Source organism: Corvus moneduloides, chromosome 1, assembly GCF_009650955.1.
Source record: "Corvus moneduloides isolate bCorMon1 chromosome 1, bCorMon1.pri, whole genome shotgun sequence".
Classification (NCBI taxonomy): domain Eukaryota; kingdom Metazoa; phylum Chordata; class Aves; order Passeriformes; family Corvidae; genus Corvus; species Corvus moneduloides.
Window position 1 is genome coordinate 30,020,305 of NC_045476.1, and position 25,401 is coordinate 30,045,705.

The 25,401-nt window shown below is 42.9% G+C and overlaps 1 protein-coding gene and 1 long non-coding RNA gene across 6 annotated transcripts in view; one reads left to right on the forward strand and one right to left on the reverse strand.

Moving 5' to 3' along the window:
- Positions 1-15,119, reverse strand: part of LOC116441744 — a 37,194-nt gene extending 22,075 nt beyond the window's left edge. For 3 of the 4 annotated variants that reach the window (XR_004239230.1, XR_004239228.1, XR_004239229.1), the window contains exons 1-2: positions 14,461-14,794; positions 733-947 (exon numbers count right to left, since the gene is read on the reverse strand). This is a non-coding gene — a long non-coding RNA (uncharacterized LOC116441744). Of the gene's footprint in view, positions 1-732; positions 948-14,460; positions 14,795-15,030 lie in introns of those variants that run through there. The other variant, XR_004239231.1, reaches the window with a different exon arrangement.
- A 61-nt stretch (positions 15,120-15,180) lies between these two features.
- Positions 15,181-25,401, forward strand: part of VOPP1 (VOPP1 WW domain binding protein) — a 71,281-nt gene continuing 61,060 nt past the window's right edge. The window contains exon 1 of one of the 2 annotated variants that reach the window (XM_032103997.1): positions 15,181-15,265. In XM_032103997.1, the coding sequence (XP_031959888.1) occupies positions 15,215-15,265 (51 nt within the window). In that variant the 5' untranslated portion in view covers positions 15,181-15,214. The remainder of the gene's footprint in view (positions 15,266-25,401) is intronic. The other variant, XR_004239226.1, reaches the window with a different exon arrangement.

The following is a 25,401-nucleotide window of genomic DNA, read 5'->3' on the forward strand; positions in this document are numbered from 1 at the left end:
GGGCATTAAGAGGAAAAATAATATTGCAGCCTTTAAAAGGGGGAAAGCTCCCATCAAGAGGCCATTTTGGGCTAATCCAGAATATAAATTGAAGTGAGTGGAACTTCATAACGCTCAGCTAAGGACAGAAACGTGTCATACCAGTTCTATCACTGGTTCTTACTGAACCATTAAAGTCATGCTTTTTTCCTCTCCTTCTCCTTTCCCCAGATCTAAGGGCATAAACTTGCTGAATTAACAAAAATTCTGCTCAGTCAAAAGTGTGTCAGAAAGACATCTGGATTATCTGTGTAGCTACCCACCACTTCTGGTCATCAGGAACTGAAAGAGAAAGAATAGGATTTAATTTTAGAGACTCCTATGGCTGATGTTAGAACTTCTTGAAATGTATGTAACTACGAAGTACTTTATTAAGCCTCTAAGCTTCCCACCCAGGTGTCATGAAGTTCAGTGCAGATTCTTACCAGATGGATTTGCAAGCATATATCTATTTCTTGTTGGTTAGCCAAAGGAAAATGAACAAGTCAGTTCATAAAAATGGCTTAGGCTGATTGTGCTCTTTCCTTTCACACCATTATTGGAAAAATATGGGAGAGAGGATAACTGAAAAGCAGACAGTAAATGATTGTCAAGTAAGAAGTTGAAAGAAAGATAATATTTCCCTCTACTTCAAGGGTTTGATGGTTATATGCACTTGGAACCATAAAAAATGTACATTCGAAATACACTTACAAGGGCTACTCTTGGCTTTCTGGAACATGGCCTCCTCCTGCTTCATTGCTCATCCACTTTTCTCCATCCTCTTAGGAAATTTTTGCAAGTTCCTCCACTTCTCTGTCATATCCTGATTCACCCATGCTTTGACACTTCACTTGGGTCTCTGCTTCTTTCCAGCATCCAGAGCAGTTTTTGGTTCTTCCTTCCAAGCTCAACAGTTTGATCTGCTTCTAAAAATACAAGAATGGTCCTTAAGGGGACATTGCCAACAGCTGCACAGCAGAACCAAAATGCTTTCTTTCTACCTATATCCTAGAACATGCTACAGCTGGGAGTAGGAATAGATATATTTACAAATGGTGAAAAAAAGTAATGGCATTGTTCTGAAAATGAGATCAGAAATGTGAGAGTTGGGACAGTAAAAGTTGCATATCATACATGATCAGTAAAGAGAGACTTTCTACCATTAGAAAAAAAATGCAAAAATGCACAGACTGGGCCAACTCCCCAGATACTCACAGCATATACACACAGGGTTCACATCTCCTCATATCTTATCACCGGACCTTTGCCAATGTTGCAAAAAAAAAACATTGTAATGGGTTATAAAAGACGGGAACCAGAATCTACCAGAGTGAAAAAAATCCTCTTGAGAAAGTTTCCATTTTAGCTTACTTACATTTCAGACTACTGGGTGAAGATTTTAGGGAAAAAAATACTTGACAGACTGTGGGAAATTTCAGTGCAAGACCGCAAACATTTCCAGAGAATGGAAAATGTTCCAGCTTCCTGCAAATAAAAACTGATAATGCAGTGATGGCAGCTCAGGTTGAAAGGAGGCATGATAATAAGGAATTCTCTCAGTGAATCCTGAAAGAAACCCTGAAAATACTGGATGTGGATGAAGAACCCTAGAAAGACACCTCCTCTCAGTTATCTGAAGCAAGGTTACATGTAACTGCTGTAACATACTGGGTAGTGCTAACGCAGGTATATTCTGGACTGTGGACTACAGCCCATTAATCCCCACCTTGGCTGAAACACAGGCTGGTAAAATGGCAAAAAAGTTGCAGGGTATTTGTTTTGAAAGATAATTAAGATTTGAGGTGACTTTCCTAGCAGACAAACATTGAGTGATGAGTTTGTATAGGGTTTTAAAATTACAATTTCTTCCCTGTTTTCAACGTAATTTGATTAGAGGAAAGAATGTCTTTTGGTAAATTTATGGTTGAACTGAGTGGGATTCTTGAAATAGCAAGAAACTAGGTTTGATGAGTCAGGAGATCCCTTTTAGGTTAATGGTTGTAGCCAATACATATTGATAAACCAAGGCATACAAACAGATAAATGACTTCTGGTCGATGCATGATGTATGAAGCCACGCCAAACCTGACAGTTGTCTGGAGAGCTCCTTCATTTGGGTGGGTAATGTGCCCTGAAGACCCATAAGGACTGCCAGTGGGTCTGCTGATGTTTAAGGTGTAGGAGTTGCAGCTTCATTTGCCTCCTTTGGGGCTAATGTGGGGTGCTGTATGTAGAGGTGGCAATGGAGACCTTAGATCCTGAGGCCTCTTTCAGGCAAATAAGTGCAGTAAAAACAGCAGAGACTGGGAGAATATGGGCTAAAAGCATATTCCAGCTTAACCAAAGCTGCCTAGGGCTGAGGATGACTGGCTACAGGCAAGTGTGATGGAGTAAAAAGGGCAAGGAAGGCATGACCTCGAGAGGGAGTAGAGAGAATTTCTTGGTCTCAGCACTGATGGAGTGGTAATCAGTTGTTAGGCCAAGCACACTAGAGGAGGCAATTTTTTCTGCTTTGCTCTGGAAAGCAATCTTTGTATACAGTGTTGTAATAAGACTAGATTGAGAATACTTCTGCTTGATGTAAGGAAGAAATCTGATCCTTCAGGTACATCCTCGTGACACCTGTACAGAGTGGCTGACCACATTCAGGTGAAATGAGGAAACAGGGCTTTCCATGTGTACCCAGACTGCAAAATTGTCTATTTTTCGATGACTCTGTTTCCTTGTTAGAGATGAAAATCTAAAAAAGTGTGACACATATTGTGTGTGGCTGCCAGGACAAGGGGAAATTTTCCCTTGGGTGCCCCTCATGTGGTTTCTACATAATTTCTCTGGAGAGTGTATACCCCTCACAAAGACAGTACTGTTGCAGGAGGTGAACACCTTACAAAGCCACACCAAAGCACAAAACATCTTTCTAATTACTTCGCTGCATACAGGATAATTACAGAAAAAGGATGAAAGCCTAAATGAAGTACAGAGGCCCTTGAAAAAATGCCACCAGGTAAAACACTGCTGCCATCTCCTCTTCTTTACCTGTTGACCTGTCCTTTCATGTCAGCATTAAATGCCCACTTCCTTTAAACAGCTTTTTATCCTAACTAACTCGCCTAATTCAAAAGCTTCTTGAAATTCATTTTTGTTGACTGCCCGCAACAGAAAGCTTTAATGTTTCATTCCTTGTAACTGAGTAAGCTTTCTAAACTCTGCTTGCATTGCTTCAAGCAGTCAGGAAATGGTCATCTGCCCTCACAAAGCTAACTCAGCTTCTTCAGCCAGAAACAAAATAGACTCCATGAGTTTTGGGTGTAAGATGTGTGAAGGAGAATAGTCACGGTAGGTAAGACATGGTCTGTAAGGGAGAGTGCATAGCAGTGAACACAAACAGGGAGAATTTTGCCTCATTTATCTGCAGACTGAGAAAGCTGCTTGATATTCTTCCTCTTCGGCAACGAATGACAGCACAAAAAATGATCATGTTATTAATTCAGATGAATAGTACCACACATCCCTGCATTATATAATTATTTCATTAAAGTGAAGGATCAGTTTGAAATATCATTAAAATCGAACCAGCCGAAAACAATACGATTCCACTGACATTTGATTTAATTAAAATCTGAAAGTTAGGAATATTTAAATAAGTATTAGCTCCAGAGAGTCTCTAGAAGAAGCAGCATCAGGTACCTTACCCTTCCACGCACCTCAGAGAGCAGAGGGCAGCAGAAGGAGTGAAGAGTTCTTGGGGATCCCAACTCAGTAAAGATCAACAAAGCCAGCAGTAGAGGTGGGCTGCACACAGTTGTTCTAAACATCCTCGAGTCAGTCAAGCAGGGTTTCCAGATTATCAAAATAAGTATTACTTGTTCAATTCAGTCTCAAGAGTCAAAGAACCAAATTGATTCTCTGAACTGTGAGAAACAATGGCTCCAAGCCAAAGCCTGCTGAAACCAAGACAAAGATCCCCTGCTGAGTTCAATAGCTTGCTGGATCTCACCCAATGCAAGTAATTCCCTTTTTCTTTCTAGAATGAGTTTCTTTTTCCTGTAGCAGCTTCACACAATTTGGCTACCTTTATTTGAGCAATGTTCTTCTCTTACATACAATTTCAGATTTGTACTGTTTCCAATACTTAATAATTTTGCATTGTCAGGTTACTTTTCTCCATGGTTTCAGAGAGTGAACTGACCTAGTTAAAATTAAAGGTTACCAGCATAAATTAGATTAGGATGGTCTAGTGGTCTGAAAAAGGTGCTGTAGCATGCTGTGTTTGTCTTAATTTGCTTCAGTATGAATGGCTGCATGAAAAGACAGTTATTAGAGCTACTTGGTTTACACTGTTATAATTGCAGATCTGATTATATCCTGCTAGGATGCAACAAGACCAAATTATCAGCTACTTCAACTAGAAATATAATAATTTTGTTTTATTTTTAGCTATGAGATTTCACATTTCATTTGAAATGCATATGAATCTAGCTGGTAATAAAGTAATAGTGCATACTGACAGCAAGGATATTTCTACCTTCTTAAGACTGTCTATACTGGGATCTCTCAAGATAAAAAAAAAGATAAAAAAAATCTTATCCTAAGCTTTGGAGATTGCAAGAAGTGGATAACTTGCTCACTGTATCTTAGCACAGGCCCAAGGTCTCTGTCAATGAGCTATGAATACAGCAGACATCTGAAGGGTGATTAATGTTACCAGCCTCATCTTCCAAAAGCATCTTAAGTCTGACTCTAGGCACAGTGCAAATACTGTGATGCTGAGTTACTGCTGGAATACCATCTGGCTCAGACTTCTTATGCTTGCCCTTAAACCTGTGGGGCTTTTTTGTACCATGAAAATCAGACTAATGTCTCCTAAAGAAGGATATTGTCTCCTGTCAGTCCTATTGTTCCTGTAAATACCTCTCATCACTACTAAAAGGACAAGAGGATAATGGATATTCATCCTGAATGGAGCCCAGAAGCACTTCACCCTGGGAACTGCATCACTCTTTGCAGGCAGAATCCCTGCAAATGTCAAAGCGAGGCCTATTAACAATAATGCATAGATAATAATTAGTAAATAATTGATGTTTTGACATTGCCATTTGATGCTGCATATGGCTCTGCTGTGTGCATGGTAAGCTGAGTGGTTGGCTCCACTGGTAAAAGCTGCATTGCTCTTTGGCTTGTTGATATCCAGCTGTCTGTCACACCAATATCTAATGGATGGGTGTGCAGCGATTGCTATGCTGAGCTGCAGGATGCCAACACTTCTCCAATATGTGGCAGCAATTCCCCACAACTCCGTATCAGACCATAACTCTTTCTTATAAAGCCATTTTTTAACACAGCTGCAGCCCAAAGAGACTCTCTTTTGGATCCATTTTCCATTGTGTAAACTGTTATTGTTTTAAACCTATTTTCTGCTCTTTTGCATACTTTGCTGTTTGTTACTAAGAATTCAACCTAGGACTCATTTTTGCATTGATTGTAGAATAGTTTTGTTATTTTTGGGGCTATGGCTGCATTATAGATGCCATGTTAAAGGTATATTGGGACACTTCAGATCTGCTGTTTTCTTCCTTCCTTGCGTATAGTCAGTTGATATTTTGAAAAGAGAGTAGGGAGAAAGGGATGGGATAACTGAGGATGGAAAGACTTGTGACAATGATCAGGGAAACAGTTTTTCTTGCTTTTTCTTTTGGAGGAACCAATCTTGTGTTTGTACCATTTCTGTGTGGCTGCAGCAGAAAGTTTCTGCTTCTCCGTGCATTTTGTATCATCTTGGGTTTCTGTCTCAAGTGTCCCACCAATTTATGCTCCTGGCATATCTCTGTGTGAATGCCGTGTAGTTCTTCTATCAGAGAAAAGCACTCATAAGAAACTTGCCCCTCTTAGCATCCAGCATTGTGTAAGAGTGGTTGCTACAGAGTGCCTGGTAAGATAATCAGCTTCCCTTGGCTTTTGGTAGGACCATTTTGTTTCCATCCCCGTATCCTAGCAGTGCTATTTACCCCCACCACCTTCTGTCCCCTGTCAGAAGGTGCTGTCACCTGTCAGAAGGTGCTTGGTTTCTAGAGATGAACACACATTTCCTCTTCTTCAACATCAGCAAGCCTTGAAAATCCAAGTCTTCTTTCCCAAGACATAAAGACACCCTGAAGCATGCTCATAGAAGGGTTTCTCAATCTGGGCTAGCTGGAAGAGGGAGCATTACAAGACATGGGTATGGGAGCACAAATAGAGATTTTAATGAGAGGACTTGAAATTGACTGAGGGTCAGGCAAATGTGTGCTAACATAAGGCAAGTTGTGCTGGTGAAAAATCTTAACACAGGTGAAAATAGAACAGCTTGAAAGTTATTTAACAATGCAGAGCACACTGCAGTGGTTCGGAACAGCCAGGAAGGAGTGCCTGAGATAATAAATGCTGTAGTGGAGTTTAGGTAGGTGTGAGATGTTTGTCTGTGCTGAACAGCATCAGCAGCTTGTTAAGGCCAAGTGAAAAATAAATCACTGACTTCGACAGACTTTATTGCTTACTAAGTCCTTACATTTAGATTTACACAGTGAACTGGACTGCCAGAGTGCATCTAGAGTTAGTGAGCTGGTGCTCCTCAGCTGAAGGAATTATCTTGATTTATGTGATAAGCAGTATGCACACTTAAAGAAAACCAAGGTAGTTTCCTCATGCAGGGACTTACAAGCTTCAGTGCCTGCACACACACTCCCTTTTGCACTATTGCCAGGGAGAAATTCTTGGCTGTGGTCCTCAAGTTTCCTGAAGAAGTTATAGCAGATGGTTGGCATTATTTATTCCTTTTAAGGGTAAAAAATCCTACTATCTAGTATTTCCACTGAAGAGATCTTACACCTATTGAATCTATAATCCTTTGGGCTTCTTTCTTCACTCTTGACATAGAAATTACCTCACTGTTTATATTCCAGCAAACCCAAAGCTTTCTTGTCCACAGCCTCTCAGGATCCATTTAGACAGCAAGACCTATTCAGATGCCAGCACTCATATCAGTGCTGCATTTTGTGCTTGAATGGTTTAGCACTATGAAACTTAACTCTGAGACAAGCGCTTGAAAACCCTGCCCAAGGGACAAAGCCTACATTCAACCTCCTGTATTCCACATTTGCCTTCCTTGACTCATCATCTCTCCTGAAAATTTCCTTGCCTGTCAGTTCATTACCTCACATGAGCATATGGTGGACAACCCTGTACAGAGTTTAAAGAACAGGAGTCATGACTCTGCTATACCTCATGCTGTCTATGCCAGCCAGCTTTGCAGATCTGTCTGCCCTAAATTTTTATTTAAGCTATGCTATCAAGACTGCTTTACAACTTTGGTTAGTAGTTAGAAGCTTTTTATTATTGAAGGGCTTAGGGTCACCCTGTAGGCACACTTGCAGACAGACCATCACTCAAGTGAGAAGGAAAGGTTAGTCATCTACTCCCACCAACTTTCTGTTCTCTGTTTAAGTCCCTGAGGAACTTTCAGGAAGGCAGGAGATAGGCTTGATCCCCTCTTTTGGTTTTGTATGCAACTGTGGTAGTGGAGATGATAGAATTAGCAGTAGTAAAACACAGGAGAAGGTGGATGGAGATGGCACTGGGGGTACCAGTAAGACAAATATTTCCTGACTAGCCATGGTATGTGTGTGTGTGTGTGTGACTATAGATGGAGATAGCACATCTCCAAGAAGGCTGATGAAAAGTTAAATAACTTTTTTTTTAATAATGGACCTCATGAGGCTCTCTGAGGTTGCTACAACAGACTAAGTGAACAACACCATTGCACAGTTCTTTTAACAGCCCTAGTATTTTCCATCACTGAAAATTATTTGTTTTACAGGTCAGATGCCCTATCAGTATTGTCAGGATTTCTTGTCATTCTGACATCAGTTGCATTTTATCCCTTGTGATTTCTAGAATATATTTAGTGTTGATTTTTTTTCAGTACAGCAACAGCTTAATCCTCTTGCCATCTCATTACAATATGAGAAAATTGAGATTGCTTGGGGGACATTAGTTAATAAACCCATTGCCTGTAATTCCCAGACCATTGATGCATTTTTCCATCTTTATTTAATGGGATGATATTTTTCACATTGAAATATCCAGGCTCTAGCAGTGGAGAAATGCTACAGATAAATTCACACTGAAGGGGAAAAAAACCAACAGGAAATGGTTACTATTTTAAACGAAGAAAGAAAACTCTTATTAGGCAACTTCATCTTTTTGTTTGATTAAAGCTGAAATCTAAAATCTGATTCTTCACTTGCACTGGTTTTACATTTGTCTCATTGACTTCAGTGGAATTAATCCTAATTTACACTGGTATAAGAAAAATTGGATCACTGAGGTTTCATTATTCCAGATAGTAACCAATGACCTGGTAGAACTTTTAATTCTCTAGCTAGGGGGATGCTGTAAGAGTTGAGAGGTTGTTGCACAGACAAGAAGATGAGATAAGACAAAGCAAAAATAAAGTGCTTCAGGCTATCTCATTCCAGGGGGCTTGTCCTCACAGACCACAGGGGATGGCTTTGCATTTCCATTAAGCTACCATGTTCTTGGAATTGCATTTTCCAGGCATTTTCTCCAGATTGCCAAGAGAGCTCAATGACAGTGTCCAGATGCACAACATACTCCCGACAGCGATCAGTTCTTGTTCTTAGTCTCTGCCAACATCCCTTTCCTCTCCTCTCCTCATCCCTTTTATTTTAACACTTAGGGAGAAAACCCATGTTTTTAAACCAAGTGGCTTCTCTGCAGAAGAAATTAGTGGTGAGCAATGCAGGGAGCAAGCAAGCACTGACGGGGACACATAGACATTCAGCCAGACCATCCTTTTTTCCATTTGCAGTTTACTGTGCAGCCTAATAAAGACTCTGGAACAAAAAGCAGATTGGTATACTACATATTTATATATAAATTACAGCTGGCTTACTACACCTCAGTGAGGGCAGGCAGCAGCTCTTGGTTGTGTGCTTGGACATAATGGGAGAAGCACTACCTCCTCTTCCCCTACTCTGCCTCCAGAGCAGGCTCTCACATTCCCAAGGGAGGACACAAACTGCATTTATCTGCCCCACACCACTACTTCTCTCTGGCTTGGAGGCCATTAGTGGTACACATATCACCACTATGAATCTCTGTCTCAGTCCATTTCCACCCTTGTGCACCATACTGCTTATATTCACCATGCTCTGTTGCGCCATGTATTCCTCTTCAGAGTCCCACCCTGCTCTGTCTCATCCTCTTGTGGCTTTCAGATCCTCCTGACAAAATCTTACTTGTTTTCTGTCTCTGATTATGCCTGGCCAAAGACAGGTTGCTTCATCTGATCTCCCTGTCTCCTATATGTACAATTCAGGTCTGTCCTCCTCCCCTGGTAAATTTGATCATCTGCCCAGAAGATCTTTTTCTTCAGTCTCCTTACAAACCATCTGCAAGCAGGTTGGAAAGTTACTGCTTTAATTTGACAGCATTTGATACTCACCGTGCTCAGGTCTGAGGCAGTGCACACCACATGTAGATTCAACAGCTTGTGTTTAGACTTCCAACTATCCACTCAATCAATAAAAGGAGCCCAAATAGGAATTCAAAGCCTAAATGTTTCATTGGCAATGAGCTTTGGTCCTGTAACGATACTCTGAATGAACTTAACCTTCCTTAATCCTTCCAGCAAGCACATGTTTGTCCTTTCACTGTGGACTGCAAACAAAAAGTTTGCATTTACAAATGACCCATCTACCAGGAAAAACATAATCCCTCTTAGCTCCTGAGTTCTCTAACACAAAGCATTAATATCTTTGCTGAGGGGATAAAACTTCATTCTTGATTGAGAAAACTGAACAAAAAAGCATTTGATCTGATTGACACAGCTATTCTGGTTGAATTGGGTAGTATGTTTAATCAATAAACTCTGCCCTTCAGAATACTAATGCTTATCTTGTAGTTGCTGCTTCTCAAAATACTGTTTGCTATAGAATTATTTGTTTAATATGATGGACAAATATCTGACTCCATCAAGAAAGCTTGAAAGTCACAGAGTGTAACAGTGGAGCTGTTCTTTGGGAGCCCAGGTAGGATAGCTTATACAGAACCACTCCACCATTCATTTCTTAGCATATCTATTAAATATGTTATATTTTCTTTCAAGTGGACACAGACTTCCAGTGTAGCAGTATATAGTGACTATGCCTACCGTGGACTTTTATTTGGAGGTCTCAAAGGATAACCCAGGAACCAGTCATCCTGCTTCAGTTCAGTGAGGTTTACTTAATGTCAGTAGCTATGGAAAAGTGACTTTGTGCAGTTTTCAGATATTAATGAAGATTGATAGATGTATTAGAATACTAAAATATGAAACAGGCACATTTTTTTTAAATCAGTGCTGCTTAGCGCAGTAATATCCTTCCATAAAAAAAATAAGTTGTAGGAGGTATAAACTCTTACATTACCATTGGAAAGAGGGCTACTACATTTGGATCATCTCTCTGAACCCCCACAGAATCTTACTGCAATAGAATTATTGAAGATAGAGGCACTGGTGTCAATATGCTACTGAATTTGGAGTAGTTTGTTGAAACTTCAGCAAGTCCTGAATCATATTCCCTTTAAAGTTTCATATAAAGTCAATCACAATGAGTATTTACTGGTGCAAGTGATGAAAAAAAAATCAGCCTTTATTCTGGGAAGCTGGACTATAATTTAACTATTATTCTGCCAAGAGACTACACCTTTGTGTAAACTGATAGATAGTAAGATTAAAATGGTGGGATTTTTTTTTCTTTAAACACACCCTGGATAAACAAATTGCTTTGAACAAGATACGGAAGCTGAAGAAATAAAATATTGTGTTTGTCTTGATTGCCTATTGTGCATTCATGAATATTTTTCCTACTTGTTTTTAAATGAATAATGCTAGTGTAGGTTCTCAACAGATAGCAGTGATGATTTTGAAAGGCTTTAGACATTTACTGAATATTTTATGCACTTTAAAAGGGTTTTCTTTAACTTATTGACAAAGGCTATTGCCATTTACATAATTATAAAAAAACCCCAAACCCTCAAAATATATTTGAGGTGACCCTACTCTTAAAATAGAGTTTGGAAAACAATTTAAAATGTGGCTAATTTTTAATGGCACCTGTGAAGAAGGTAGTGGGATATTTTAAACACAAAATTTTAGAGGTACATAATTATTTGCAGTTCATGAAGGAAAGCAAATGAAAATAATGTATTTGTTTGTTCATAATAAAGTGGTTACCTGCTTCACACACAGCCCTTGTGGAACTGAGTATTTCTCAATAGTATTAGAAACAACACAACTGTTTCAACATAAACAAGGAAGCGTTCAATACAACCAGTTAATTTTTTATTTATTTAAAAATATTCAAGTGTTCAAAATAAATAAGGTCTATAAAATGCATGCATCTATATGCACTATAAGTTCCCCCTAGGAATTTTTACACCTGTTACTCAGTTTGAAAAAGAAAAATTGACAAAGGAGTAGCATTCTCAAAAATAATATATACTTTTACATTTCAGGAAAGAGAGGTAGCTGAGTAAAAGAAATACGTTAGTATTGGCAACCTCTGCTGAGAGAATTACGGCAATATTATTGAGGAACACCTAAGATTCCACAGAGAAGCAGCATATTATGAATATTTCAGCTGCAGTGCAAGCCTCAATCAGATAAAATAAAGCTTTTTTACTGCTACTGCTCCTGAAACTATCTTATTTTATTTTGAAATATATATATTTGTTTCTATACACAGATTCTGGAAGCTCTGGAGTTTTAAGCTCTTTGAACACAGTAACTGAAGAGAGACTAGAATCAGGTCATGAAGGAAGGGGCTGGCTTTTTAGCTAGGGACCTTGCCTCCCACAAAAGCCTTGTTTCTCTGTTGTGTCAAGCTGCTTCGCCATCAAGCTGCAGCGTGGTGGAGGGAAAGTGTTCGTTTCTCTCCTAGACAAGCTCTGAGGGGCTCTGCTGCAACTTGCACTTTTGCTGAGAAAATGCCACATGCTGAGCCAAGTTCATTTGTACTTTCACTCCATTAAAGCTAATGGGCTTTCCCTGGGGATGAAGATGGTTTCTTGAAGCTAGGTGGAAATGAAAGAAGACATCACTTAGGGGAGCTGAGATATGACTGAAATGGAATATGAAACTGTTTATTCCTAGGTCAGGAGATATTTTTCCTGTTTCAGCTTATGTCAGCCTGGAAAGAATTTTATAGCATGGGATATCCATACCCTTCTCTAGGCTGAATAATAAACTATGCACTGGGAAGCACATGCTTCCAGACTGGGCAGCTTCCTCTTCCTCCAGCTCACTGCTGCTTCAATCTCACTCTTGCTAATTTGTCTGCTGATTAAAACCTGTTAATTTTTTTAGCCTTTCTTGCCTTAGCAAAAAATTTTTTTAAGAAAAGAAAATCTAACACTTTATTAGTTCTCAAGCTAAAGTCAGTAGTGAGGTATGTGTTACTAATTAACTGAAGTATATTTTAGAGCTTGCTCTTGCCTGGGGACATGTGATAGTGGGCCATCAGCTGAAAGTTTTGGTAGGGTCAGCCTTTAAGGGTGGTAGTGTCTTAGGCTGCAAGACTCCAGACTTCTTTCCTAACTTTTATTTATGCCTTAGTATTTTATCAGTTCTCCCAGAATGTGTGCTGTCAGGATTTCTGCTGGTCTCTGGGCTTCCAGAGCACCCTTGCTGGGAAACATAGCAGCAGCACAGAGCACTCAGACATGCTAAGCACGGACATTCAGATTCATTTGATGTCCCTAAACATCTTCTATGCTCTTCTTCATCTTCTCTATGAAGAGTCATTGTGTCTCCAAAATGCTGTCTCCTAGGTCATGCAACACAGAAATTAGGAATGGGAAGGGAGTTTAGGGTTAGCCATACACCAGGACAGAGCTCTGAACACCATCCTCTGCAAACCTCTATAAATTGAAGCCTTTTTGAACTGATGTGTGACTTTGAATTTTTATGTTGAGACAATACAAGCTGATCCCTCTTAGGTGATAGCCAGTGTACAATATGTCTTTCTCAAAATGCCAGATGTAAGAAAGCATAACTTTCAACTCAGATTATATAGAGACCTGTGTATAATTGCCTCATTCAGACTTCACTGTTGGACCAAGCGGTGGCTGTGACATTTCCTTAGGCACCTTCTAGCAAATTCAACTAGAGATGTAAGCATTCATCTGAACAACTCATCTCACAGCTTCAGATTGGTTGGCATCAACCAGAGACAAAAATAAGTATCAAAATGGGTAGTCCCTCAGGAAGGACTTGTGCAGGCTGCCTCTGAGTACACAATGTCATACAGTGTGCCGGAACCTGTATACAGTTACTCCTCACATAAAGCATATGACCTGGTCCTGAGAGCACGTATGATTAATGGTGCCAGCTGGAAGACGCTCGTAAAACTCACCCAAAGTTCACTGTATGGAAAAACAACTGCCTGATGACGTTTTGCTGCAACGTGGCATTGGGAGATGGCAAGTTTCTTGCTTGAATACTATGATGACAGGGGTGAACTGAAGAGTTGTGAGTTGTGAGGACGTGCTAGTAGTAGTTTTTTAGTAGTAGCCCACAAAAGGACAGTGGGAGGTGTATCTCCTTCGGAAATGCTACTGGGAAAGGTCTGCCATTCAGAGGGAAATGGGGCAGTTCTCCCCCTCATCTATTTTGATTTTCCCCTGAGGAATAAGTTGCTGGTTTACCTACAAAGCAAGGGCAAGAGACCTCTAAACTGCCTAAACTCAGAGAAGAGTTGTGCCTCCCTCCAACTGTATACAGTGTCCAGCTGTGGTAAGGGTGCAAAGTGCTCGGAAAGCGAGGCTCAAAGGATCAGGAGAAGATGGTTGCAGTGAAGGAAACACCCAAGGCATAACTACACTAGCCACCTGGAGATGAGAGCTCAGTACTGGAGTTGGCCCCTCCACTCCAGTCTAGGATTTGTCCTGAGACCTTTACAAGCAGATGTCCCAGGGCTGTTACCAAGCATGCTGAGGAAATGAAGGACCAGGCCCCTTCTCTGAAATGCCAAAGGTTACCCCACAGGCAAAGGGGGCTAAGCCTAGACACACAGCTCTTGTTCCCACCCACCAGGCTGGTGGAGAAAGCGCCTCATAGAATCACAGAACTACAGAATTATTCAGGTTGGGAAGAACTCTCAAAGATTATTCCATGGGCAGGGACACCTTCCACAAGACCAGGCTACTCAAAGCCTCATCCAAGCCAATCTTGAACACTTCCACAGGCAGGGCATCCACAACTTCCTGGGAAACCTGGTTTCAGTGTCTCACCAACCTCACTGTAAAAAATTTCTTCCATGTCCAATCTAAATTAACTCTCTTTCAGTTTCAAATCACTGCCCATTGGTCTATCGCTACAAATAAAAAATCCACCCTCACCTTTCTTATAACTTCATTCTGTGTACTGGAAGGCTGCATTAAAGTGTCCCCAGAACCTTCTCTTCTCCAGGCTGAAGAGCTCCAACTCTTTTAGTGTTCGTAGGAGAGGTTCTCCAGCCCTCTGGGCATCTTTGTGGCCTCCTCTGGACTCACTCCAACAGGTCGCTCTTCCGCGGAAGGGATGTCGTGGCCACGGGCGACCCACGGACTGAGCGACTCCAAGGAGGATCCCGTTACTGTCCCCTCGGGCAGGGGCAGATGCGGGGCAGGGGGAGATGCGGGGCGAGGGGAGATGCGGGGGCAAACGCGGGGTCACTCACCCTCCGCCACCGCCCCCTCCCGGCCGGGCAGCGGCGCGGGGCGGGGCCTCAGCGGCGGCGGCGCCCGGCCTCTTTGTGCCGCCCGCCCCAGCACCCGCTGTCCTCCGCCTCGCCCCGACCGTGCTTCTCTCGGCTCCGGCCGCCGACGTTGCCGCGGAGGGGATCGGCGGGTCAGCCCGCCCCCGCCCGGCTGCGGGGCTTCCCCGCCTCCCTCCCTCCCCGCCCGCCGCCGCTCTACCCCGCCTCGTACCTCTGCCCCCGGTGCGGGCTATTCGCCGCCGCCTTTCCGGGCTGCCCGTGAGCCCGCCGTGCGCGCTGCCGCCCGGAGCTTCCCCGCCGTCGGGGATGGCGCGGCTGGCAGCGCCCGTGCGCGCTTGAGGCGGAGGGGCGAGCCCGCCGCCGCCGCGGGAGGAGGAGGAAAAGGAGGAGGAGAGATGAAGCGCTTCCACCCTGGGGTCGCGCTGCTGCTCTCGCTGCTGTGGGAGGTGAGGTGGGCCGTGAGGGGAGCGCTGCCTTGCGGCGCCTGCGGCAGCCCCGGGTTCACCCCGCGGGGGTCCGCCATCGGTCGCGACCTGGAACTGCGCGGCCGGCGGAGGGGACCTGCAGCCCTCACCCAGCCGGGGGGCGTGCGGGGGAGGTGATTTATTTTGGGGTTAATGTCTTTGCCGGAACGGGCTTGGTTCCACAGGCAGTGCGTGGTCAGGGGTGCGGGGGAGCTGCGGGGCCGGGCTGGGCGAGACCCGGAGCGGCTGCGGGTGCGGTGGTCACGGGCGTTCGCAGCGGCCGGGCTCGCCGGGTGTCCGGGGTCTTACTGCAAGAACAGAGGGAGATTATCCGCGGTGTGATGGAGCCGAGTAAGACGAGACCTGTAGGCAGGGGCACAAGCTGCTGGAAGCTGCCCATTCCGAGCAGACTGGCGGACTCTCCAGCGTGCGCCTGTCAGTAAGGGTTAAACGGAAGGTGCATCTCTTATTTTCATTTTAAGTAGCCCTTCGTGGACAAAGTGTCCATTGCGAGGTAGGTAGAGGTGCGGCGGCATCAGCTCAGGAGGAGCCGTGGCGGCACCGAGCAGCGTGGTCAAACTTCTGTGAAAGCCTGGATAGCGCAGCTTTCGTACTTACAACAGTCAAACAAGCAAACAAACAGTGAATTAGGAGCTTTCATTAATTGGAGGGGGGATTTGTGCCATGCAGCTGTAGAATCACGGAATAGTTTGGATTGGAAGACTCCTTAAAGATCGTCTAGTTTCAGCCTCCCTCCCATGGGCTGGGGTGACACTGGATCAGGGGGTTGGGAAACCAGCTCTTCTTTTTCAGTGGGCGGATCGGTAGATGTTTTCTGGGGGCCAGCTGTCTCTTGGTGTGTGGTTTAACCTTGGGGCTGGGGGCAGGCAGGGGAACATCAGTAGCCCCCCTGGGACAGACCCGTGCGGGCACGCTGCCATGTGCGGCTCCCGGTGGCAGGTTTGCCAGCGTGCTGGAGTCATCGCCGGGACACGTGCGGTGGCAGCGTGCCAGGGTGACTTCGGAAACACCCGTGGGCTTGTCTTAGGTACATCTTTACATTTATAAAGCCCAGAGGCAGTGCAGCTGAAAGTGTCAGAGAGGTGAAAGAGCTGTGTTGCCTCTGTGATGGAGCAGTTTAGACAGAAAATTTATTAATTTTTTTTGAAAAACAGCATGACACCAAACCCATACATGGAAACCAGAATGCTGGCTGTGTAATTACTGCTTTTGGTAATGGATATAATTCATGAAAATGATGTTTACTACATGTTTATGCCACCTACGTAGATGAATGATTTCTGGTGTGTTGCCCACTACACCATCCAGCATCATCCCATTAAAACACTCACATCAAAATCACCGCTTAATGTAAATAAATGTAGCTCTTCACAAATTAATTGGTTTGCATCTCCTTACTCTGGCTGTAAACCTGGCCCTGATCCTGGCCCTCAATTACTCTTGACTCCACAGCAGCTCTTCAGGAATAGCAAAATGTCGATTGAATGAAACAAACACCACCATCTCCCTGAGGGATTTTGTTCATCTGAAACTGTGAAAGGTTTCGCCTCTCCAGGATCTCTTTGATTGGATGTCTCTGCTCTCTTAACATGTATTCTGCTGAAAAAGATCATTTGTGCCTGAAAAAAGTAATTTGCATAAATCCTCATTGGAGCTAGCCAGTGTTGCTGTTATTTAAGCTTTTGTACTGGTTTTAATTGTGGGGTTTTTTTCCCCTTTTTCTTTTAATCTAGAATGTTTGTTTTGCCATCTGGTTTTGTGGATTTTTTTTTTCTTTTTTGGAAATGCTTAGATTACCTATTAAAATGAGATACTGTGTAAATAAGGTGGTATTCTACAGGCCCAGAAACAGAGTGCTGGGGGTTTAAACAACTAAATCGAAGACATGTGGTTGTTTCGAAGGTTTTTGATACATGAAACTTTCTCTGTCTTCTGCACAAAGTTCTGTACTGGATATAATCTGAAATAGCATTGCTGCAATTGTTTTAAATCTGTTTGCAGCTTCAACATGATCTTAGTTATTACGGAACAGAGCATGAACTGAGAAATACGGTTTTCATTCATCGCTTTGCAAAAGGCTCTGGCTATTACCCAGATACTTTGGGGAGGAGCCCATTTAGTCCGTCAGAATGCTATGTAGTAGTTTACTGATTCTAATCAAGATTTCCTTGGTTAGATTACCCAAAGTACTTGTTGAAAATGTTTGTGTATTGCAAAACCACTGTTTCTGGTCATATTGATGAAAGGAATGAACTCCTTCACAATTAAGTATACATCAAGTTCATGGTGGGTGTGAGTTTGGATGTGGGGAGTGTGTGTGTTTGTGGCTTTAAGGTTGGAGCCTAGTCAGTAGCTGACTGTGCCAGTCTCCCGCAAGGAAGTGATGGTTTGCTGTTCCTGATGTAAAGGCAGAAGATGCAGAAGAGGGGCTGAGGGCCAGGGGAAGGAGCTTCCATATGCTGGTGGGTGGTTTCATGAAGGTGACTAAAGGCATTACCGTTGAAGCAGGATTTACACATAAGAAATTGCTGGCTCTTGATGCTAAAATACCAGTCCTTGTTCTAGACAAGCTTGAGATGCACTAATTACAGAAACACCCAGAGCACTGTGGTGGTGGGAGAGGGGAATTAATTTTGAGTTTTCTTCTTTGACGAGGGTCTCACTGCAACCACAGAGACCATTGTGGAAGAAAAATCTCCAACCCCAGGACCCAGAAAGCTCTGCTCTGAGAAGACCTCATTTTTAGGGGAGAAAAGCCAAAGATGCCATGTGTTTTGCTCCTGACTTAATTGCAGTTGAACAGTTTAACAAGTAAGGTGAAATGAGGTGGACAATTTGACAGGCAATTTTGGTTCTTGCAGGAAGAAATGAAGACTGTTGAATCTTTATCTGTCTTTTTCAAATTAATTTGGCTACTTGGAGATAGCAGTGTGTTATTAGCTGCAGTTGCTTGAAATGCCCTTTTTCGCCAGGCACCTGGATGTCTGGTATACCCGTAGTACTGGAGTATGTGATTTCTGTACTCACAAATAACCAGTGATCTTGCGTGCTAGCTTGGCTTGTGGTTCTGTGGTATTTTGTCTCAAGTGGCTCTCAGTTTTATGGAAAGATTTGAGGAGGTCCTTGAAGTGATGCCTGTTTGGGGCATATATATCAAGATTTTCTGCTTCTGTTTTATCAGTGATCCTAAGGGCTTTGGCTGTCTGAACTTAAATGTGACTTTAATGAATAGTGATGTCTTTGGAATGGGGAAAAAATACAACTAAACAGGCAGTCCCCCCACCCCCCCGATGAAGCAAGCTTATTTTCAGCCTTAATGAGGACACCAGTGTCTCTGTGGGGCTTACTTCTCAGACTGAGTGCTTGCTTTCTCTCTCACAAGCTGTGGAAGTGCTGGATGGAGGAGAGCTCAGTTGCTGAAGCTCAGCTCAAGGATGGGGAAGCTGAACAGAGCTGTTTCAGGCCGAGAGAGGACCCTGTCTGTGCTGCAGTGGTAGTAAAGGTGTTTTATTGTTACTGCTGCAGAGAAGCTTGCTGGGTAGCCTCAACTTTCAGAACTGTCAAATAATTTTAGATACCTAAGCCTCTGGTTGGCCCATATGTTGTATCCAGGAGAATCTAGGAGCTAACGCAGTGGTCAGAATATTTAAGTGAAGCTTAGTTAAGGTGAGTGAGGCCTGCAGTAGTCGCTGTAGGTGGTGTGAGCTGTGTGTGAGAATCCCTCTAGAAAGGTTTCCACGTGGCTATAAAAAATGGAGAACCTCACTTCTGGAAATACTAGTGTTGATATTTCTACACACTGAGTTTCTCATTATTGAGAATTATAATGTGGATGCTGGTAGAAACTCTGATAATTTTGGATGGTTGAAAAAAGTGATCAGTATAGTCCTCTTGTTAATTTGTCAGATGAAAGATACTACATAAGAGTCAAGCGCCTTTTTTAAAAAGAAGAAGAAAATGGACATGTCATAGGAACAGCAAAATGTGTTATCTTGAAAGAAAATTCAAACACTCCCGACAGTCTGTCATACAAGATTTGTTTAAGTAAGAGCAAAGTTGGCTGGTGCTCCTCAGTTGGTTAACTGCTGTGTTGAGCTCTTTTAGTATTATTTTTGTAAGTGGACTTCAACTGGGGAGATTTTATCAAATCAGAGAAACTGAAAATTTCTGTCCTTCCTGAAAAGGTTTGTTTGTGGTTTTTCTTTGACTGGTCATGCTTTTGGTTGTTTTGGGGTTTTTTTAATCTCTGTAGGAACAAGAACATTAAGATGAACAAACCCACCAGTCTTAAAGAAAAAACCTACACATTTTGATCATGGTAGGCACAGGTACAGTTGAAGAATTCATGACGATTTATGGGGACCACTCCATCCTACCCGCCCCCCCCCCCGTTTTCTGGTATTTTTTTCTATCCATTAGTGGTCAGGTTTTCCTTTTTATAAAATACTGTAAAAGTGTATGTACCCTTGAATGTACAAATGTACATGCACACCAGTGTTGTTGCCTCTGTGGCAGCCCACTTATACTGCCCTAATGATGTTTTAACTCCTGTTCTTTCAGTGAGGGTTGGGGGGGAATAAGGGGAAAAGTCTATCCCAAAAAACCTGAAAGAGAGTTGTTAGTGTAGATGTGTCCACTAACCCTCTCCAGCTTTTTAGTTTTGGTTACATAATGGATTTAGCAGCTTAAACAATTTCTGGTGGGTTTTTTTCCTTACCTTCCTGCAGCTGGTTGCAAAGCAGCTATTGCATTGCTGAGTGAAGGCAGGAAAGAGCTTACTTACAATTTATAGTTTGGGGATCCAACTGGTGCTGGCAAGCCTTCCCTGCCTCTTGACAGCAGTGAGATGGGCTGTGATTTCCAGGCGGGAGGACTGAGCTCACACACTTTTCTCACTTTGCTCCTGCTGAGGAGGAGACAGATTCGTGTTGGTTGTGGGAAAGGAATGGGTGGCTGACTGCCATTTGCATCCTCTAAGAGGAGGTGCAAAGGGGTTTTTTTTGGCTTGGTGGGTTTGGGGCTTTTTTGTTTAAATTAGAAGAAGCATCTATAAAATCTGTTTATGTTTTCTTATGGCAGCCAAAAATATTTAGCACTTTCTGTTATGCTTTCTTCATAAAAGGGAAGTCCTCTGTCTCTCTTTTCTCTTGGTACTTTCCACTCAGCTAATGCAGGTGGCTGGAAGGATGTGTTAAACCTGACCAAGGCAAGCCCTGAGACTTCAGGTGCCGTTTTAAAATGGATTTAGGTAAAATCAGTGAAAAAAGGGGTCAGTTGAAACTCTTTGGTTTAATACAAATTCATTTTGTATTCACTCCACTAAGAAGAGGCTTAGAAAAACTGCAGTGAGTATGCCCATGTAGAGGCTTGCTCTGGTCATCAGTGTAGGCTGAGTTTACAGGCAGAAACAGAGTAATGCTTGAGCTTATGCTACAGAATTTAAAATAAAAACATTATATCTTGCTGGGGCAAGGTGGCTACCAATTTGCTTCAAATTTTTTGTGATATAATGTAAAATCCATATGAAAAACCATTACATAAAGCTTTTGTGTCTAATTTTTGATGATGCTATTTTGCTTTGTATGCTCAGCAATGCAGCTGAGTTTGTTCTGCTGAAGGTTTTGTTGAAATCCTGTTAGAGTTTGTTATAGCAAATATAAACTCTCTTTGGACTAGCAAGAGGCAAAGCCTTTCTAAAAGCTTTTTTTTGTTTGCTTGTATAGTGCTTTTTTTGGAAAATGAATCTTAAGTCTGTCTGAAATCTGAGGACACAGCCTGGGATCTTGGGCATTAAACAGCAGTTTCAAGACAAGGGAAAGCTAAGGTCTTAAACAGTGGATATTATCACTTTCTTGGCATCAGAACAGTAAGATATGAGATGAAATGCCGTGACTGGTACTTCAGAAGGGCATGAGAGGGGAATCTGGGTTTGTTGAGTGCTTTTTCCTTTTTTTCTTTCTGAGAACAATGTATCTTGACAAGTTTCTCGCATATTAAATGGAAGAGTTATCACTGCTGAGTTAAAAATGTCTTTCTTCAGAAGCCTGTCTTCAACTTTGTGCTAAATAGGTGTTAGTTACACCTGTGTTTTAAATAGCTCAACTAAAAATCTCTTTCTCAATGACTCAGCTTTCAGTCTGGTAAATTTTTAAAAGAAAAGGAACTAGCAAGAAGCAGTTTCTAATCTGTATCTCATGCAATGAAGGTGTGGGTTGCTGCTGGCAAGGGTGGTCTCTAATCCCTGGCTTTGCCTGCTCCTGCAGGTCTAGTGACCCTGGGACCACAAAAAGATCATATCAACCCACTGATGCCACGAATGACTAAGCCACAAAAAAGGGACTGGGGTAAAGAAGTGAGAGGGAATAATTTTCCATTGGTTCAGCAGAGGTTTGTGCCGTGGTATAGCATCATGAAACTTGCTGCAAGGGAGGAGGGAGAATGTATGGCTTGGAGCAGGAGTGCTTGTTTTGGTAGCACACTTCTGATTTCAATACATTAGGTGTCTTCTAATGGGAATCATAAAATCCCTTTGGTTGGAAAAGACCTTTAAGGTCATTGAGTCCAATAGTAAACTTAACAGAGCCATATCCACCGCTAAACTGTGTCCCTAGATGATACTGCATATGTACTGGAGTGGAAGGCAATCATGCAGACCTTTTCCATGCTCTGCTAGAAGGGAAAACTATCAGAGCCTGATTTTTCTTTTCCATTCCCTGAACGATGACATTAGATACTGTTGTGGAAAAGTTAGTCTTACCATTTTCCCAAATCACCTGCCAAGTGTCTCTCAGAGCAGAAGTGCTCTACCAGGAGCTAATGGCCACTGTAGCTTTTCCCATCTGTGGGGCAGGAGAGGGTCATGGATGGAGGCCGTTCTTCTGGGGAAGGTCCAGCTTCAGTTGCAGCATGGGAAGGACTGTTGTCCTCGGGTCCAGCCAAAGGTAACAACAAACACAGCACTCCTCTGCTGTACCTTTCACCTCTCTCATTTGGAGGTCTAAAATAATCCCAAAACCTTGGCCTTTCATTGAAAGTGTCTGTGAAGTGATCTGGGCCTTAGTTTCAAAGTTCAGAGGCAGTGGAAAGTGGCCATTTGTGAAGGGTGATGAAGTGGGGTGGTGGGAGTGTACCCAGACTCCAGTCCTGGCTGCACACGAGTCCTCTGTAAGCAGCTCACCCTTTCCAGCTGGAGTAGGAATGATGGCTTGGTCTTCCACCTCTGACATTGATAGGCATCAGGCAACTAAAGAGCTGGCAATAGTTTTGAGGATGGATCCTTCCTTGCCAGGTCTTGTGCTGCTGGAATACGATGTGAGGTCTGCGGACCCCAGGAATGTAGCCAATACCTCTAAACATTTGTCTTTCTAAGGCAATTACATTTAATGTTTTCTTATGCCTTTCTAGTTACATGCATTCCAGTCTGTTTGGATCTTCCCTGAGAGTATGAAGAAGTGGTGAACCCCTGAAATGAAATGATTATGAGAGGAACGTGAGCATGTGGGAAGGTGGCAGGGATCTCACTGACAACAGACTGAAGATGGGTAGCACGTGTTATACTTGATGGAGAGGAGTGTTTTGTTGCACATGTTCATCTTCCTGGGCCTCAGTCAGTGGCACTAAAACCTAAGGAAGGGTGATGCTTTTGTAGACCTACTCTGCTTAGCTTGGTCTTCCCAGCAGTGTAGTTACAGTGACAGGCTTGTGCTGCTGTGGGGTTAAGAGCAAGTAGTGTGCCTGTGATCCAGAGGGTTTGGTTGTCAATAAATAAGGAGCTCCGTCAGGGAATGTATACGAGCAAAGAAAAATAAAATCAATGACTGTAGTAGCAAAGATGGGCTTCTTTTGAGTTGCTGAAAACTTGGGTTTTTTTGGCTGGCACAGTTGTGTCTTTCTGCATGAATGTCTGATGGTTGTACGTAGACCAACAAAATCCTTCTGTGTGTCCTGGTTGGAGTCTGTATTTCTCCTTTTCTGGACAGAAGATTCTCTTTGTCTAACTGGAGGAGGCCAGATGTTTATACCTTGCTGGTTTTAGCACAGTCCCTTTAGTATCAACACAGGAGATTGATATCCAGCTGTGCAGCACTGTTTAGACATGGTGATTCGACAACAGACAGTGTAAGGGTCTCTACCTGGGGAATTGCTCAGGTGTTGCTCAGTGTTTTGTTTCTCCCAATTTTCTTAAATCTCTTCACTAGAGTGGATAGAAAACCTGTTAACTTAGTGAATTCCTTTCTGCTTTCCTCATGATACCTGTAAATGTGGAAGCAGGCACTTCTCACAGTGGTTGGTGGGTGACTGTAAGTCACCAGCTTTTGATGCAAAAACCAGGCAAGGATGAGTCAAGCGTTTTGTTTCATTTCTGCTTCTCAGGGGGGAAAAATGCATTGCTCATCGCTACAGATAATTATCTCAATACTGGTATAAGTGAGATCCAGGAATTCACTGCTGGCTCTCTTACAGTGTGAGTCCCCAGCTCAGGGCACTATTTCCCTGCTGCATTTGGAGCCAGGGGTTTAACCCATTACAGGAATGGTAATGGGTATAAAAGTCCACCTTCATTTGTTCAAGTGCCATTAAGTTTGGCAGAATCTCAGTCCAAAAAAGAGGACACATGATCTCTGAACATGCTGCTTTCAAATGATCAGACAATTGTCTAGCCTAAAAAAAACCAAAGGGGAAGGATGGGTGCATTAGAAGTTTTAAATCTACTTTTTCAAGGTCTGCTTTTCTTTTTCAGGCTGACATAAGATACTCCTATCTTGAGTGCTGTCTTGCCTATCCCAAACATATATTAGTAATGATAACCATGATTTTCAATGTTTTGAGCAGCAATAGTGCAGATGATGCCTGCTGATCCTGAACTATCAAGCAGTGCTGTCATGATGGGCCCCAACGTGTGCAGTGGGGTTTTGCGTCAGGGACCCCAGTTCTGCTCTGATCGGTTTTTTGACTAAAGCAACTCACATCTCCTGGCTGTGATACAGAAGTACTAATAGCGTATGAGATTGGGTTAAAACTCTTCAGAACTGGGTCATCCTGTAGTTTGAGATAGTGGAAGATAACATTAAGCTGCTTCATTTTTTTTTTCTGTAGCTGAAGTGATAGTAGTCTCTGTTCTTAAACTTGTGTGCATGCATCCCTGCATAAAGTATGTTATAGTGCTACACTAAGCCCGGGTGTTTGCCTGCATATTTCTTAGAATGACCTGTATTACTAGGGAAGCTAGGGAGCAGGGGAAGCATAAGTGCCTAATAATAGCCAGATACTACAAGGTGCGTAATGTTGAGGAAAACCTAAGGCAGTTTGGGGCTTTCGCATAATGCCAGCACCATGCAGCCAGCTGAACTTAATGCTGAACTTGCAGCATGGTGATGGAAAAGTGTTTCAGGATTTGCAGGTGATCTATGGATCTTGGAGCTTCTGTTTTCTGAAATCCAGGTCTTAGATTTTTTTTTCTCACATGCTGTGGGTAATACTTCTGATGGTGACTCCTTAAACCCCAGGGTGAATTTTATTAGCAAGTTGGGTCTCACTACACCCTTTATGTGGCAATCGTCTGGATAGGTATCTGCAGTGTTCCTAGAAGGCATTGGATGGAATCCTGAAAATGCTGTAGGAGACACATTGGAATATGCCCAAAACCTGGCTGGTGAAACTTCCTGGTGTGGCTATGCTGACCCACCCTGCTGGCTCTGTGAGCAAGTGTGCCTGTCACAAGGCACCCTGTGGGAACACATTTAGGTTGCAGCTTCACCTGGCTTTCCCTGTGGACAAAAACCATGGGCATAGCTGTGGCACAAAGCCGGGGGGATTTGGATTAAGCTTGTTTTAATTCTGTAGTAATATTGACTTCCTATTTTTATTAAAGCCCTAATCCTGGGCTCCGTCCAAAGGCCATTAAAAGTCAGTGGAGACAACCCACTTCCTTCCAGTGAGTGCTTGGACAGGCTGCCTGGAAGGTGCTGGTTGCCTTTGGTTTTGGTGTCTCAACCAGCTTGAGGTGAGGTGACCTTTGCTCTGTGCAGCTTCTGGAGCCCTGTGGACAGGGGTGGTGGTGTCTTCCCCAGGCTGAAGGCACACACTTATACTGAAAA